This window comes from Rutilus rutilus (genome assembly GCF_951802725.1).
Source record: "Rutilus rutilus genome assembly, chromosome: 12".
Classification (NCBI taxonomy): domain Eukaryota; kingdom Metazoa; phylum Chordata; class Actinopteri; order Cypriniformes; family Leuciscidae; genus Rutilus; species Rutilus rutilus.
The window spans coordinates 11,225,231-11,238,911 of record NC_140217.1 but is presented as its reverse complement, the minus strand read 5'-3'; the positions used below and the strand labels follow the sequence as shown (position 1 = coordinate 11,238,911).

At 36.8% G+C, this 13,681-nt stretch overlaps 2 protein-coding genes across 5 annotated transcripts in view; both read right to left on the bottom strand.

Moving 5' to 3' along the window:
- otos2 (otospiralin 2) lies at positions 1-3,422 on the bottom strand. 2 transcript variants are annotated; one of them, XM_084425445.1, is made up of 4 exons: positions 3,369-3,422; positions 3,160-3,229; positions 1,071-1,088; positions 1-300 (listed from the first exon to the last, which is right to left on the bottom strand). In XM_084425445.1, exons 1-4 carry the CDS (start codon positions 3,402-3,404, stop codon positions 116-118), a joined length of 309 nt encoding a protein of 102 aa, XP_084281571.1. In that variant the 5' UTR covers positions 3,405-3,422; the 3' UTR covers positions 1-115. The 2 variants fall into 2 exon arrangements, with proteins under 2 accessions (XP_084281571.1, XP_084281572.1); XM_084425446.1 differs by having other exon boundaries at positions 3,343-3,391.
- A 1,461-nt stretch (positions 3,423-4,883) lies between these two features.
- Positions 4,884-13,681, bottom strand: part of nck2b (NCK adaptor protein 2b) — a 48,090-nt gene continuing 39,292 nt past the window's right edge. For all 3 annotated transcript variants that reach the window (XM_084425772.1, XM_084425774.1, XM_084425773.1), the window contains 2 exons: positions 8,335-9,059; positions 4,884-6,061 (listed from right to left, as the gene is read on the bottom strand). In XM_084425772.1, coding sequence (XP_084281898.1) covers positions 5,867-6,061; positions 8,335-9,059 — 920 coding nt within the window. In that variant the 3' untranslated portion in view covers positions 4,884-5,866. The remainder of the gene's footprint in view (positions 6,062-8,334; positions 9,060-13,681) is intronic.

Below are 13,681 nucleotides of genomic sequence, written 5' to 3'. Positions count from 1 at the left end.
TGGCTCAAATCAAGTCTAGCTGAATAATAAAGGCTGTTTGTCTCCTTTTCCAAGAGCCGTGCCATAATGAAAGGGGCAAATGGTCTCGATAACACACACTCAGATTCAGATGGCGTTATTCTTCTGGAGCGGGAGGGTCGTAACCCAGGCGGCTGGCAGAAGGAAAGTGAGCCCAGAAAGTTCTGGCCAATTCCTCCATCTTGTCATAACCAGCATGAGAACGCAGCTCTTCAATCCAGCCGAAAAAGTCTGAAGAAGTCATTGCCCAGTTAGGCACATTCCTTTTTTCCCTTGATTCAGCTGTGAGCCAAGAGAGAAGGCAAAGAGGTCACCAAGAGCGATACAAGAACAGATCCTTATACAGAACATCAATGGTTTACTATCGGGTGCACGGGGTAAAAGGCCTTTCAACTTTCAGAAAACATCACAGCACTTTCCTAAATATCTGTTTGTTTGCATGCACTGTGATGGGTCCTGAATCACAAGGCTATAATGTGCGATGACAAAAGGCTTATTCTGAGTTAATTGGATCTAATTTGTAATAATTATAATTATAATTATCACACATGCAAAAAAATCACTCAATAAGTTCACTAGATTTTCAGTAGCTGTGGAATAAAAAGACCTTGGGTTTAAAGCCACATTCACTGTTTAGTTGGCAGAAAAAGATGATTCAGAATACCAATGAATTGCTCTTCATAAGTGGAAGGAATGGCTTTGCTGTGAAAGATGTGCAAAGTGATGCACGCTGGGATTAATTTGTGAAATATGCATCTACTACCATTTCTACTCCAATATGTACACAGGTCATTTATTAAAAAAAGAAATATGGACCCTGGATTTGTTAAACAGACCCTCATGCTGCCTTTATTTTACATAAAAAAATATTATTTTTAATATAAGCAAGCTATTTCACATTTATTTTTGCAGAAATTATATGGCTTATTTTATAATTCTATAAAAAAAATATATATATATACTTTTCCCCCAAATTGTCATATTTTAGGACCCATTGCACCTCACAGTACAGGTTACAAATGAAATAGTTTATAAAGTGATTTAAAACTCACCTTGGTTTTCCTCTGCCCCTGTAAGGCAAACAAACAGAGGGACATTGAATATATATATATAAAAGAATATTAACTTTTTTAAGGCAAGAAACCGAGGGGAATGTGTATTTGTGAAGCAATAATAGAATGTGGCTGACTGCTGACACATCTGGTAGGAAAGCAGACAGCAATGTCTGCACTGATCTTAATTTAAGACTAATCATTCCAATGATGCCCCGTTTTTAGTAAATCTGAAGAAAAGAACAAAAAAAGTTCAGACTAAATTTCAGTTCATGCATATATGGTGCAAATACCTTGAGAGCTTCTCAAGGTCTTGATTTAATGGCAAAAATGTCACATTATTTATAAGCTCCCATTCATCTGTTATCCTTGTCTGTCACAGCTTCAATGTTCACAGCAGCCGACTGGTAAACTCGGGCACACACTCACTCTCAGGTAAAAAGAAGCAGAGCTGTCTGATTCGGTAAGCAGACCCATGTTTGGGAGGAACAGATGAGCTTTTGTCTGTTTTCAATCTCAATGTTCTGCCAATGTTCTTTCAGGGGTTTCAGCATGTTTGACAAAGCCAGCATATTTCAGCTAAACAAGTACGTCAAACCTGATAGCCTTTAGCTGTTGTTATGTCATTTACGCAATTTTGCCATTCTTGTCTAGCTCACAACAGATTCACATGAGAAAAATATTGAAACAAGTATAAGGCTCCAACTTGAGTGCTAAAACAAAATTTCAGGAACACTTTCTATTAAATATTTTAATGCATTATAATAGTATTCTTCTTGCATAATGCAAACATAATGCCTTATATGTCGTATAATTTCATGAACAATTGTATCAACAGTTATAATACATTATAATACTTACAGCACTTTATTTTACAGTCCTGTTCTGCATGCACTGTGTACAACACAACGCTATCTCACGACCAATTCGTACGAATTCGTACGAATGATAAAAAGTGGGCTAATTCGTACTAATTCGTACGACCTCACTCGTACGAATTTGTACGATTTGTCTATGGGTAGGTTTAGGGGCGGGGTCAGGGGTAGGTCATTCGTATGAATTCATACGAATTGGCCAATTCGTAAAATATGTACGATTTTGAAAAAATCGTACTAATTCGTACGAGTCAGGTCGTATGAATTCGTACGAATAAGCCACCTCGTAGAATTTGTACGTTTTCCCGTGAGATCGGGCAACAACTATAATAACTAGGTAGTAACCCTAAACCTAACCCATATTATGTCCTTTCTTGTGTAAATACACTGCAAGTGCACATACAGTTTTTAAAAAAAAAAGAAAAGAAAAAATGTCTGTCTCCGATGGAGTTCCTTGCCTCTGTTGCCTTTTGGCTTGCTTAGTTGGGGATACCTAATATTTAGCAATATTACTGACTTTTCCCAAAAGCATTGCAAGCCTAAGTTGATCGTAGAGACCATTGGTGGCAATTGTTCTACGACCAATAGGCGTACGATGCTTTTGGTGCGTTATAAACAGGCTTCATAGAAAGTGATGCTAAAATTTCTCTACAGAATTTCAATGCACACTGCAGACATACAAGAGCCATGTTTTATTTCAGATTTATGAAGACCTTTTTTCCTATACACTACTATTCAAAGGATTTAAAATCATTTAATAATTGTATTCAGCAAGAATGTATTAAACTGTTCAAAAGTGACAGGAAAAACGTTGTTATTCTATTTCAAATGAATGTCCTTTTGAGCGGTCTATTCATCAAAGAATACTGGGGAAAAAAACGGTGTCACGGTTTCCAAAGCAAGACTAAGACCACAAGCAGATGTTTTTAACCATGATGGTTATCAGAAATGTTTCTTGAGCAGCAAATCACCATATTAGATTGATTTCTGAAGGATCATGTGAAACTGAAGACTAATGATGCAGAAATTTCTGCTTTGCAAACACAGGAATAAATTATATTTTATAATAAAAAATATAATTTAAATTGAAATATTTCACAATTGTACTGTTTTCACTGGGTTTTTGTCAAATAAATGCAGTATTGGTGAGCAAAAATAAATAAATGACTAACTTTTGAATGGTAGTGTACATAATCAGTGTCAGGTTTTCCTACCTGTGAAAGAGAGCAGTCCAAGCCAAACCACACAAAGGAAGAATGAGAAATACAGACGAAACATGGTCACCTGAAAGTAGCATGGTAAACACTCAATATAAGGCTCTACAGTCAATTTTCTATATTCTAACATAAAACAGAAAAAAATGATTGCATTAAAGGAACCACAGAAAGGATTCTTACATCAGTGTGTGTCTGCCTAAGATTACCTGCAGCAGCTGTTCCTGGATCCAACTGTGTGTCATGGAGCCCAGACCTTTAAGTAGAACTCCAAGTCAGGGCTGGAACTGTTTACCTTTCACACGGACCTTTCATATGTCATACCCTTCATTTCTTTGCTCGGTCACTCTATAGCTCTTTGTTTGCAGGGGATTCTCACACATTTCTCCATAGCTGAAAGAATCCCTTGTTCAGGTAGCGGCCTTACGGTCCAAAGATTCTAGAAGCTTTTCTCTGGGTTTCCACCTCTCCTTTTTAGAATACTGCAGTTGTCTGTATGTCATAGTTCAAAAGAACTATGAAACAAATGCGAGTTTATATCTCACAATTCTGATTTTATTTCATGCAATTGCAATTTTCTAACTGGTAATTCTCCCTTTTTTTTCACTGAATTGTGAGATATAAACTCACAGTCGAGAGAAAAAAGTCAGGATTGTAAGGCAAAAAGTCACAGTGTCCTTTTTTATTTTTTATTCAGTGGCGGAAACAAGCTTCCACAAACCTCTGGACTTCGAAGCAGTTTATAAGTTATAGGTTCTCTACCATTGGGTATACGCAAAGTAAATGAAAGTGGCAGTGTGTGTTATAACTGACATAAAACAGTAATTAGGCAACTTAATAAAAATAAAGTAAAGAAAATATTCTGCATGTTTTCAACATGTGGCTAATTTGCTGGCAAACAATGAATTCAGAACATTCCAAAAAGTTGCCAAGATAAACCTGTTATATTATATGGAAATGATATAACACTTCAGCGCCCTCCAGTGACCAGTATGTCTAAACACAAAGACTTCTTTGCACAGTCTCCCACAATGCAATGCACTTTCTCGACTTGACTTTCAAATTCAAGTGTCACAAACATAGACATCATAGGCCTATGTCTATGGTCACGAACCCCAAGAACTTTCTTTTATTCCACATGCTCTTTTAAAGCTGCAGTCCGTAACTTTTGGTGCTCTAGCGGTTAATAAACAGAACTGCATGCATCTTGCGGAAGAACATAGCCGGAGCTAATTCTCTCTGTTTATGTCTGAGTCACGCAGGTATTACTGGGCTACTCCGCAGTGGTACGACCCGTATCAAAAGGGACAGTAAAATGTGTGTTACAAAATATTTCATTTTCAAATAAATGTTGTTCGTTTGAACTTTAAATTAATCAAATAATCACAGTGAGAAAAAAATCAGTGAGTCTCCATGAAAATATTAAGCAGAACCACTGTTTTCATCATTGTTAATAAGAAGAAATTATCTTGAGCACCAAAAGAGCACCATTGAAGACTGGAATGGCTGCTGAAAATGTCTCTATTCCATCAAGTGTGTGTATGTATGTGTGTGTGTACATATATAATATTTTGCAGTTGTTCTGTTTTTACTATATCAAATAAATGCAGCCTTGGTGAGCATGAGACTTCTTTTAAAACAGTAAAAAAGATCTTATACTGACCCCAAACTGTTCTATGGTAGTGTATGCAACCAAGAAACCATAAAAATCACACAGCTTTGTTAATACTCTTGCAAAGTGTTTAATTAAACAACAGTATTTCAACTTTTTGCACAGCTATCATGGATGTGGAGCGGACTACACTGTCCTTCTCTGCAGCTTTTTTCTTTCCTTAAATAAACATGGTTTAAATAACAATGCTCAGTAACATTCAGACGTACCATATTTTTTATAAAAGTTTGGAAAGTAAATGAAGAACGAACTCATTTGTAAATAGACCAAACCATTCACGTTGAATGGTGCCCTTTCGAAATGGAAACTAACAGTTTTGCTGTAATAAGGTCTATGCCAACACTTTAATATTGATACAGATGTGTGAATCTGAATGAGGTGGATATAGTTCTCTTATATATATATATATATATATATATATATATCAAATTAGCGGTGCTTGAATGTGAAGGTGGCACATTTGGTTAAGCATCTACAAAACATTCATCATATAAAGACCCTCCTGTTGGCATTTCTCAGTTCATCCAGCAGGAGGCGACTAGTACCCGTCACCAACTCTCTCTTTGGCAACTCTAATGTACATACAGTTTCCTGTAATTCCTCTGTGTCTGTATCCTTGCACTTGTCCTGTGACAACCTTGAATATTGTGCTGCCAATATAGTCTCAGGCTGTATCAGATGAAGGCCACATCTGTTGGCTTTCATGTAGTGTGAACAGAATTTGAGCTGTCGGTCAAAAGGCAATGGGCAAGTGCTTACATTATCACTTGGAAAAGGCGATATTCGTTTTCGTGAACCACTCCAGGTGAAAAGATCATCAGTTAAAGTAACATGGAGACACAGGGACAGAAAGGATACGTCGCATCATTACTCTAAATCAACAGTAAAGTTAATTCCTGTGATTTTCCAGTGGGTTGGTGTTCGGCAAGTCCCGTTTGCTGGTGAGAAATGAGCGTTAGGTAGGAGTTGCAGATCACTTGGCTCAGTGTGAGGTCAGATCTGGTCTGGTTGTAAGGCTCATTTGTGTGTGGAAGGTCACTGGAGGGGTTTGATCAGGTAAAGCTTTTCTCCATGTTCGCTAGTGAAAATGGGAGCTTTCTTGTAGTGCTCTAACAGTTCATCCATAGAATTGAATCGGCGTTGACCGATACAATAAACTCCATTCGACAACTGCACCTTGAAGTGTTTGTTCTTCCCCACTGCTTTCAGAGACACTGAGAAATCACTTGGCTAGAGAGAAAGAAACAGAACATTCATTAGCGAGCTTCAGGCTATAGATGGCGCCATAAGACCTAGATTTCGAGTTTGTGGATTGACAAGCATTCTGTCCACGATAAAGAAATTTACTTTAAATGTCAAGCTTTTAAAAATGTACTCTGCTGGTTTTGAAAAATTTGACATTTTAGAGCTAATAAACTTATGTAAAACTAATGTAAAAATAACATTTTCTTTACACACTGAAGACATGTGAATGTTCACACTACAATCATTCATTTTAACTAAAATGTTAGTTTTTTTCCGTTTTTTACAAATACCAATTAAAGGTTTTTGCACCACATGACATTTTACAACCTGAACTAACCTCGCCTAGTCATAAAGTCAAATTATCTCATATTTTAAGAGACTTTTTTTTACCTTGACACACATGATGCTTTCACAACATATTATAATTATCATAATTACTAAATGACAACCTGGGTGTTTTTACTCTGAGCTGTTCATGTCCTCTGACTTAGAATTATACATTTCTATGGCAACACTATTAACAGCAAAATTAATCTGCGTAATTTGAGTAACCAAAAGACAAAACCACAATACAATTAATTTCGAGTTTTAGTGCTTCAAAAGGACCTGTTATGCTTTTTTTACATTACATTTACATTTCTAGGTTGAATACATAGAGAATACATATAATAACTTTATATATGTAATATTGCTGTTTGAGCATGTCTGCAAAGTTCCAAAGCACTTCCAAAAGGCAGTTATTCTCTATATTAATGAGTACTGTTTCTGAACTCCCTGAAAACCCTCAATTGTAGTCTTCAGTTGTCTTCCAGAAACGTACGTCACAGTTTTCTTCCAGGAACGTACATGTCACAATATTCCTCATTTAAATAATTCCCCACCAAGGCATACGCATAATATTGGGGACGAGGCCTGATTGAGTTGTGTTAGTAGTGTATTGTTGCCATGTCCAAGAGACAAGGTTTTTTTTCCACCCCAGATCTGGCATGCCATTTCCCAAACACTCTTGAAGCGGTTGATCAATCACAACACACTGATCCAGTCAACCAATCAGAGCACATTGTGCTTTTCGGAAGGAGGGGCTTCACAGAGACCAGAACTAAACACAGCTTTACTGACAGACTGGGAAGAGACGTGCTGCAACAATATAAAATATGTGAAAGAAAAGTGTTTTTTGAACATTCAAGCATGAAAACTTATTCTAGTAGATCCCCAAAACAAGTTATAAATGCTTTTGGGCAGAGGTGGACAGTAACAAAGTACATTTACTTGAGTACTGTACTTAGGTACACTTTTTGAGTATCTGTACTTTACTTGAGTATTATTTTTTCTGGAAACTTTTTACTTTAACCACTACATTATCGTACTACATGTCTGTCAAGGTCCTTGAGTAGAAAGTTGTAACGTCTGTCAGGGGATGATTTTGGTTGCAGGGGTTGCATTTTGGTTGAAAGTGAATGTCGGGTTGACGTCAACATCCAACGTCGTATTGACGTCAGAACCCAACGTCAGATTGACGTCAGAACCTGACTGATGTTGGATTCTGACGTCAACCCGATTTTCATTTTCAATGCTGGGTTTGGTCTTCTAAATGTGAATTCTGTCTTTTTTTTTTTGGAGCACACTAGCTTATAGATAACAGTAAGGCTGACATATTTATTTATACTAAAAGCCCAAAAACTTTAAATAGGGCACTATTTGAGGGAACAGCCATTTGGGTGTCCGAAACCATTGTGGACTTTATTGAGTGCACTTATTCAATATCACTACTGGAACTGTGTTCTAGAAATAAATTTGATATTGATATGAGGGTAGGTAGGCAGGCATAGATTCAAAGGCATAAGGTACTGTAAGTATTACATACAACAATGCAACAATAATAAAACAATGCACTGACATTTACTTTTTACTTCTGATAGTTAAGTACTTTTAAAAACGAGTACTTCTGTATTTTTACTTAAGTAAAGATCGGTCTTTACAACTTTTACTTGTAACGGAGTAATATTTGACCAGTAGTGTCTGTACTTTCACTCAAGTGAGGAAGTTGTGTACTTTGTCCACCTCTGCTCTTGGGTTTTCATCTAATATTTATATTCATAAGAAAATGTTTTAATAGTTTTAGTGTTAGATAATGATAACCCTGCAAATGACACCATGGACACAAATAACTGCACAGCACTCAAGTGACTATTCACAGCTATTGACAGCAGTTATCTGGTCACTGCATTTTGATTAGATCCAGATAAAACTCAACTCACAGAGGACTCGCTGTCTCGCACGAGGAAGTCTCCCTCCACCCCCCTCTCGTTCAGCGCACACTCGGCCTGGTGCCGTGTCACGTTGCCATAGTACCAGTCCATTCCGCCAAATTTCCCTGTGTGGGAGGGCCCCGTGTGGCTGTTCTGCTGGGAATGGGAGCCCGAGGCCGTCGATAACGGACCATCGTTGAGCACAACCACATAGTTCTTTGGCACCAGACCCACCTGCCCACGGCAGTTCTTACACCTCCACCATTCTGGGTCGTTCTCTGGCTTCTCCAGCACCTCCATTGTCTCGCCCTTCTCAAAGTTCAGCTCCTCCTCCGTGATGGAACTGAAGGGGTAGAGCGTCTGAACAGTGTGAAGGACTCTGGGACTCTGACCGTTACTGAGGCCCAGCTGTGAGGAGAAGACAGCGGGAAAGTCGGCCGAAGTGTCCTCCACCTCCTCCTCAACTTGGACGTAGTTGGAGGGGAACCAGCCCATTTGACCGTTATAGCTGCCCCTCCACCAGCCGTCACTGCATTTCTCCATCACCATCACCCGCACCCCCTTCACCAGGCTGAGCTCATCCTCCCGTTCCGCATTGTAGGCAAACTTCACCGTGGCTGGAGTGTTCAAGTCGTATATTCGTTCAGCCCCGCTCCCATTAGAGGAGTACTCATCCGTGCTGGGAGTTGGAGAGGCTTCCCGTGTGCTCGTTTTGCGTTTCGTTTTCCCCAGGCCTGAGGAAGAGAGAGATGGGTATTAGACATCAGACACAGTAATTATGTAAAACTCGAGCCTCTGAGCGTTGCTAATTAGAAAGTAGAAGAGAAAGGCCAGGGAAATTGATTAGCGCTGCAAATTCATCAATACTAATCATTTCCTGCTGAAAGAATACATGTGATATAGGCTAATCACTGCAGCCAGCCACATTTCCTCTTAGTGTCTTCTACATTCTTAAACCTCATCCATCACATTTTCTGTTGCTCCCAACCAGGCAAACATAAAGGGATGGTTCACCCAAAAATGAAAATTAGCCCATGATTTATACTTCACCCTCAAGTCATCCTAGGTGTATATGACATTCTTCTACCAGACGAATATAATCGGAGTAAAAAAAAAAAAAAAAAAAAAAAAATATTGTCCTGGATATTCCAAGCTTTATAATGGCAGTGAATGTCTGTTTCTATTTTGAAGTCCATAAAAGTGCATCTATCCATCATATAAGTGCTCCAAACGGCTCCAAGGGGTTAATAAAGGCCTTCTGAAGCAAAGTGATGCATTTGTGTAAGACAAATATCCATATTTAAAACTTTATAAAGTAAAATATCTAGCTTCCGGCCAAATGAACATACGGATTCGGCTTAAGTCTAAAGCGCAAATTACGCGAGTAATGCGACTTACTGCAATATTATATGGACTTCAAAAACAGAAACAGCCATTCACTGCCATTATAAAGGTTGAAAGAGCCAGGACATTTTTTTATATAACTCTGATTGTATTCGTCTGAAAGAAGAATGTCATATACACCTAGGATGTCTTGAGGGTGAGTAAATCATGGGCTAATTTTCATTTTTGGGTGAACTATCCCTTTAAAGCATGCTTTTCTAAAGATCCAGAGCCTCGCAATACAATTTCAAATATGAAACGCTTGCACAAATGCTTATGTGGGCATTGTGAATACTGCAAATGGACAGTGAAATAAATGTGCAATGTGATACAGATCTCAGTGTTGCTGCTTATCAGAGTATAAACATAACGATCAAACCAAACAAGAGACATGTTGACCCATCACTTAAAATAGACTCAGTTGTGTATAGTAAAGAAAGACACATTTACATGTGCGCTACACATTAACACATAACCACAAATATCAGTACCCAGCAGTTTCCTTCCTGTAGCAGATGATCCATGCACCCGGTTTCACACACACTCATTTTACCATTGCTTTCCCTACTCAGTAAACAACAAACAAACGCACTCAACCTCCAACCCTAAACTCCTCCCTCTTTCTCAGTACACACCTGCAGAGAATACAAAATGACAATAACTTCCTCTCTATACTACGAAAGAATAGGAGGAGAGACAGAGAGAAAGAGTGCAGGTGTTCATGTGTCCGCTCAACTGAGGAGAGAGGGGGAGGGGTGGCCTACTTTTTATGAGCAAAAAGCAGCATGATATACTATGTGTGTATTTTAAGGGTGTGTTGTGAGACAGGGATGCTAAGAATGATGGTTTACATTCACACATTGCGCATTTCTATTCAAATGAGGAGGAATGTGTCTGGTATTGCGTATTCCTAATGACTGGAGCAACTGTGTATGTCAGGTTTTTTTTTTTTTCCTTCAGAACTGATATTAAATGTAATTTAACCCTTTATAGGAAAGGAAATTATATATTCCATTTGGAGACATATGGATCAATGACAAGGAATTAAAAATCATATTGATATTTAAAAAAAAAAAAAAAAAAAAATGACAGGGTGATACAAATGTCCTGATATCATAATGAATAAAAAGCCTAAATAGAAATATGAAATTCTTGAAAAGAAACCCTTAAAGGGATTGTTCACCCAAAAATACAAATTCTGGCATCACTCTGTCGTGTCGTTCCAAGCCCATAAGACTTATGGAAGTTCAAGATAAGACATTTTGATTAAATGTTTTCCATTTTTAAAGGGGTGACACTTTATAATAACGTTCAGTTGTAAGTAATTTATAAGTGGTTAGTTAATGATGAACTAATCATTTACAAAACATTCATAAATGATTAGCAAGTGATATACTAACATTTTATGTATGGTTTGTAAATTATGTTACAAGTTATTTACAAGTGATTAGTAAATGATTAACTAATTATTTACGAAACATGACTATGCGTTCATAAATGATTAATAAGTTATACGTTAATTATTGTTTGTACGTTTTGTAGATTAAGTTTTAAGTCATTTACAATTGATTAGTAAATTATTAACTAATCATTTACAAAACATGAATATGCGTTTCATAAATGTTTAATAATGTTATTTTTATTTATTTTTTGTATGTATGTATGTAGCAATTAGAGGGTGCAGAAAGTGTTGTAAATGCCTTGAATACACGTACAGATCATTTGTAACAAGTAAGTGTAACACATTTACAAGTGATGAATAGTTTACACTTTAGATTAGGGGATGCAGAAAGTGTTGTAAATGATTTATAACACTTTCTGCTTCCCCTAATCTAAAGTGTAAACTATTCATCACTTGTAAGTGTGTTACATATACATTCATAGATAACATTCGTAGATCTTATGCCTTTTTGATTCTTGAAGTGTTAATCTACGAATGAAGTGTAAGACATTTACAAGTGATGAATAGTTTACACTTTAGATTAGGGGGTGCAGAAAGTGTTGTAAATGATTTATTCATGCGTTTACACATTTATAACAGGTGTTGAACACTGTAGTGTGTACTGCAGTGTAAGTGCTGTCTGGTGAGGGTATAGACAGCTGTCTTCTCTGAAACACATGGAGTCTTTAACCACTGTGAGCAAAACATAAAAAAAAAAGTAACATCATTTATTAAACATTTATGAAACGCATAGTCATGTTTCATGTTTCAATCACTTGTAAATGACTTGTAACAAATTTTACAAAACATACATGAAATGTTAGTATATCACATTTATGAATGTTTTATAAATGATTAGTTCATCATTAACTAACCACTTATAAATGACTTACAACTGAACGTTATTATAAAGTGTTACCGATAAGGTACATGCATTTAGAAAATAGATAAGTGTGATTTTTCAATACATGACAGTAGTTTGACAATTTTTCATGATAATTTCTTAAAAAATTAAATAAATAAAAAAGCAGTGGTGTGGTGGTAAGCAATGTGCAATAATATGCTATAAAAATCTAAAACAGCAAATTTGATCATATATAAAAAATCCTGAAGTCCATCATGACTGTGTGCCAAGGTCAATACGCCTCTTAAATAAATATTACATAATTTTTCCTTTTTTATCACCATTACCAAGCAGGAAGAGAAGTAGGACAAAACCAGAAGGAAGCAGACATCTCTCAAAGGACACATTTATAAAGATAAACCTCAAACATTTTGTCCCTCAGGTATGATGATCCCAATGCTTCATTAAAGCAGTGATGTTCTCTATTAGCATACTGTGACATGAGAAAGTGCTGGCTTAAAAAAAGAAGAAAGAAAAGAATCCTCTAAAGACAGAAGTTCAGAGGCTTTAAGGTCAATTTTTTTCCATGGAAACAATTTCTCAGGACAGCAGGAAGCAACTCTAACAGCTGGATTTTGAAGTCACACTAAAGCAGGGCTCCAGACTAACATTTGGTGGCACCAGTACCTGATTTGGTAGCAATGGGGGTGAGGGGGATTTTAAATTATAAAGGTAATTTAATTATAAAATTACCAAAAATAAATTATTAACATTTTGCATTAATAAGCGCAGTAACAAATAATATCACATGCTTATTTCTTGGAAATGCACATTTGACAGTAAAGCACTGAGCTTGAGCTGAGATGCAGATAAAATGAACTTTTATTAACAAAAGTAACATAAAACATTTTTTCTTCACATTAAAAATTACATTTAAACTGGATAATATTTAGAGCTTTGAAGTTGTGGAAAAAGTGTGAAGTATTAGAATGTCCTTGGAAACTGTGCTTGAATTTCACACTCAAAAGGTTGTATGAACAACATTTGACTATTTCTGCCACAATACCATGGTTACAGTTAGCATTGCTACATTAAATCCATGGTGAATGTTGGTGATTTGTTGACTGAAAAGCCTTCTACAACTTGTTCGTTCATGGCACAATATTTATCCTGGTTTCCACGCATGGGCGGTGCTAGGGAGGGGCTAGCAGGTGCTTCAGCACCCCCAAGAAAGACCAAAGCACCCCGATAGCACCCCCCCCCCAAAAAAAATTCTGGAAGCAATTATATTCAGGCTGTATTCTATGGAAGCCCTGAAACCGCATTAAAAAAAATAAATTAAAAAAATGATCTTGTTATTTCGAGATATTAAGTCGTTATTTCAACATATCGCGTTATTTCGACACAAGAAGTCGTTATTTCGACATAATAAGGGGACATTCTAATCTGTATTAAGCCACATTAAAGGTTCTTATAATGGTTTTCTATGGGAGGAAAATGCTTAACGTGTAATTAAACGTTGCGTTCATATTCTGGGCTCATTTGATTTTTTGTACATAGCATAGCCTACTTTATGATTTTAGTATCATAATGATTAAGAAATGCATGCACAATTATCCGTGAACTTGATTTGAACAAATACCTTTCAACTTGTGAGTGCAAAATTCAGAATTAAATGAATGTGACCT